Source organism: Leishmania infantum, contig 17 (assembly GCF_000002875.2).
Source record: "Leishmania infantum JPCM5 WGS CACT00000000 data, contig 17, whole genome shotgun sequence".
In the NCBI taxonomy this organism is placed as follows: domain Eukaryota; phylum Euglenozoa; class Kinetoplastea; order Trypanosomatida; family Trypanosomatidae; genus Leishmania; species Leishmania infantum.
In genome coordinates, this window is record NW_004057920.1 from 1 (window position 1) to 4,074 (window position 4,074).

The window sequence follows — 4,074 nt, forward strand, 5'->3', positions numbered from 1 at the left end:
TGCTCGTCCTCGTGGCTCTGCACGTGCAGGATCAGGATGCCGTCGTCGATGTAGATGTAGCTGCCAGGGCGCACCACCTTCGACAGGTTCTGGTAGTCGATGTAGAACTTGTCCTTGGTGCCCTTGTCAGCAAACGCAGGGTCTGTCGTCACGTAGCATGTCGCGCCTCGCTCCATCACGGCCTCGCCACCAACGAACTGTCCCGTCCGAATCTCGGGCCCCTTTGTGTCCAGCGCGATCGCGATATTCACACCGAGCTCCGCGGCGGCCTGGCGCACATTGTTGATCGTCGTCCGGTGGTACTCGTGTGACCCATGCGAGAAGTTCATGCGCGCAACAGACATGCCGCTCTGAATCAGTCCCTTCAGCGCCTCCACGCTCTGCGTGCTGGGGCCGATAGTGCACACGATCCGGGTCGCCCGGTGGTTCGCAACCGGCTCGAAGATCGAGAGCGTCAGGTTGTGAGCCAACTTCGAACAGGAAAGGCTACGCACGCGAAGCATTGACTCTGACAGTAACTTTCTGTGTGCACTCGCCAATTACTTGAGCATGACTACACTGCTATAGCGCATGAGTCGGGCTCGACCCCTCCCCGGCCTCTCACGGTCCCATCCAGTCGTGCGAAGCAGCGCCAGACACCAACGTTTCAGCAACGCGCCGACTCAGTCGTCGAAGAGCACGGCCTCCTCGCCTTAAGCCCTGCCCACACCAGCTTCGCAGGTCGCCTCACAGCCGCTCCCCCACTATGCCAGTCGCCCACCTGGTGCGTCCCTCGGGGCGGCTCAGGCTCCCCACTCCAGTGGGCAGCGTGGGGGCCCGGGTAGTGCAGGTTCCAGTCACCTTGGCATTCTGCCTAATCATACGGGTGACACTAACGTGTGCACGATTGCAGGTCGCTGCGGCGCAACGCCGTCCAGGGCCTGGCCGCCGACATCTGTGGCAATGCATCGCGCTGACCCCCCCTCCGTCGTAGGCGCTCCACCCTGCCACCACCAGAAGTGGTTCCGCATTTGTCAGCAAGTAGGGGGCTGTATGGCTTTCCCATACAGAGAGTGGGCTACCGGGACGTAACACCACGCACTGGGGCGTCCCTCATCATCAAAGGCGGCACAGAAGGTGGGAGAAAAAAGCGCGATGTACACAGAAGAATGGTGGCGTGCGTGGTACAAGAGGCGACGCGCGGGCTGTCGCTGGTGCGCTTGGGCTCTGACAAGACCAGAGAAGATGAAAAAGGTGCGTGCAGGGAGGGTGGGGCAAGGTGGAAAAACGGAGGAGAGCCATTTACGAGGGCATCACGAAACAAGTCAATAGCGTCAGTTGTGATGGGGCAGCGACGATTTCATCCTTTTCGACATTTAGCAAAGGCATAGTGGTCCCTGCGCACTGAACCGCCGCACAAAGCCGCCCTTTTCATGCAGAATGGAGGCTAGAAGGGATGTTACTTGGTAACGTAAGTTTGTGCAAGCGTGTGCTTGCTTCAGAAATACACGGACCCGATGATCAATCATAATCTCGCCTCGTTTGTCTCTTTATTGCCGGCACGAATAGGAAGCACCACGGATGTGACTGAGAGCAGTGCCGTGATGGTGCCTTGCACTCGATGAAACACCAAAGTAGAAAGATAAAGGAGTCGAGAACGTGGCATTGTACGCGATAAGGTATCTAAGGCAGCGAACAGCTGTACTGAAGGTTGCACTGTGGATGTGAACCTTTTTTTGTGCGGCGAAAGTGCAAGGCGAGAAAGAGGCGTATACCCGGGCGAAAAAAAACCTACGGCGGCGGTCTTCTGAGAAAAGAGAGATGACAGGTAGAGGGAAAGAGAGGGCACGTAAAGGCGCAGCGCTTTAGCGTGTTTGAAATAGGTGAGAAAGGCTGCAGTCCTACGTAACAGAAAAGCTGCCACCGATTCAGACACCTTCTCCAGCTTGAAAAAAAAAACGTTATTCTTCATATGCGGGAAGCCCCGCCTCACGCCCTCTCCTCCCTCTGGTAGCTGCCGGGCCACTACCACCAACACACTCACACAGCTCACGATGTTGTGCGACGACATACTGCTGCTCGCAGCACAACGAAATGGGTAGACACGAGGGGAGCCGGGAGAAAAACAGAATATAGAAAAAAAAAAACTGATGTCGTCATTCGTGAAGGTACGACAGGCCGCGCACACGAGAGGGAAAAGGCAACAACAAGCCACAGAACATAGTAACCGTAAACACATGTCGAAAGGCGGAATGCTGGGGCTGACGAGCCAAAGGAGAGAATACACCACAGTAAAGATTCGCCCTGTATAGGAAAGGGTGGCGACAAGGTACGAATGGAAATAAGACTTACTCGACGAGAAGAATGCGCGTCTGGTTGGCGTAGCCCTTGACCTTGTGATCAGCGTGAATCACAACGCAGTAGTCACCAGTCTGCACATAGCCCTTCGACGTGGCGAATCCAACACCCATGGCCACGCGCTGCTCCTTGCCCTCATCGTGGCCGAGCTTTTCTGCATCAAAGAAAACACTCTCCACGCCTTGTGTGATGTTCAGCTGGCGGCACGTCTGCAGACGCGTCGTCACACACACAATCGGGCAGTTCGGACGGTACTTCGCCACTAGTCGAGCGCTGCGGCCGGTGTTGCTCAGCACCACCATTACCTTGGCCTTGGTCTCATACACAGAGTTCACGGCACTGCTGCAAACAGCCTCCTCAGCACTCATCGGGATGGGCTGCAGTTTTTTGATGCTGTTGAAGAAGACGTATTCGTTAACGGCGCTCTGCGCCTCTAGGCAGATGCGCGCCATGTACTGAACCACCTCATTCGGATACTTGCCCTTCGCCGTCTCACCAGACAGCATCACGCAATCCGCACCGTTGAAGACAGCGTTAGCGACATCCGATACCTCAGCGCGCGTCGGGCGGGGGTTGTACGTCATGCTCTCCAGCATCTGCGTCGCGCAGATGACCGGCTTGCCGGCAACGTTGCACTTGCTGATCAGGATCTTCTGCGCAACCACCACCTTCTCCGCTGGGATCTCAACACCGAGGTCGCCGCGCGCAACCATGATGCCGTCGCTCTCCTCAATGATAGAGTCGATGTTCTGCACGCCCTGGTGGTTCTCGATCTTGCAGATGATCATGATGTCACGTCCCTTCGCGCCAAGCGCCTCCCGCACCTCGCCCACCTGCTCCGCGCTCCGGATGAACGACGCGAAGATCATGTCCACGCCCTGCTCCACGCCAAACTGCAGGTCCGCGCAGTCCTTCGCCGACACAGCCGGCAGGTCCACGTCGCACCCCGGCAGGTTCACACCGCGTCGGTCAGAGATCGTGTGCGCGTTAGTCACCGTGCACTTCAGCGTCTGCTCGTCCTCGTGGCTCTGCACGTGCAGGATCAGGATGCCGTCGTCGATGTAGATGTAGCTGCCAGGGCGCACCACCTTCGACAGGTTCTGGTAGTCGATGTAGAACTTGTCCTTGGTGCCCTTGTCAGCAAACGCAGGGTCTGTCGTCACGTAGCATGTCGCGCCTCGCTCCATCACGGCCTCGCCACCAACGAACTGTCCCGTCCGAATCTCGGGCCCCTTTGTGTCCAGCGCGATCGCGATATTCACACCGAGCTCCGCGGCGGCCTGGCGCACATTGTTGATCGTCGTCCGGTGGTACTCGTGTGACCCATGCGAGAAGTTCATGCGCGCAACAGACATGCCGCTCTGAATCAGTCCCTTCAGCGCCTCCACGCTCTGCGTGCTGGGGCCGATAGTGCACACGATCCGGGTCGCCCGGTGGTTCGCAACCGGCTCGAAGATCGAGAGCGTCAGGTTGTGAGCCAACTTCGAACAGGAAAGGCTACGCACGCGAAGCATTGACTCTGACAGTAACTTTCTGTGTGCACTCGCCAATTACTTGAGCATGACTACACTGCTATAGCGCATGAGTCGGGCTCGACCCCTCCCCGGCCTCTCACGGTCCCATCCAGTCGTGCGAAGCAGCGCCAGACACCAACGTTTCAGCAACGCGCCGACTCAGTCGTCGAAGAGCACGGCCTCCTCGCCTTAAGCCCTGCCCACACCAGCTCGCAGTCCTCAC

General features: G+C 57.8%; 2 protein-coding genes across 2 annotated transcripts; both read right to left on the bottom strand.

Moving 5' to 3' along the window:
* Nucleotides 1-503, bottom strand: LinJ_35_5440 (pyruvate kinase, putative; the record flags this gene model as incomplete). The annotated part of the gene is made up of 1 exon (XM_001468782.3): nt 1-503. A coding segment is annotated over one exon (503 nt), but the record flags the coding sequence as incomplete, so codon positions are not given.
* A 1,824-nt stretch (nt 504-2,327) lies between these two features.
* On the bottom strand, nt 2,328-3,851 carry LinJ_35_5450 (pyruvate kinase; the record flags this gene model as incomplete). Its single annotated transcript, XM_001468783.1, has 1 exon — nt 2,328-3,851. The coding sequence occupies one exon, from the start codon at nt 3,849-3,851 to the stop codon at nt 2,328-2,330; it is 1,524 nt and encodes a 507-aa protein (XP_001468820.1).
* Between the last annotated feature and the right edge of the window lie 223 nt (nt 3,852-4,074).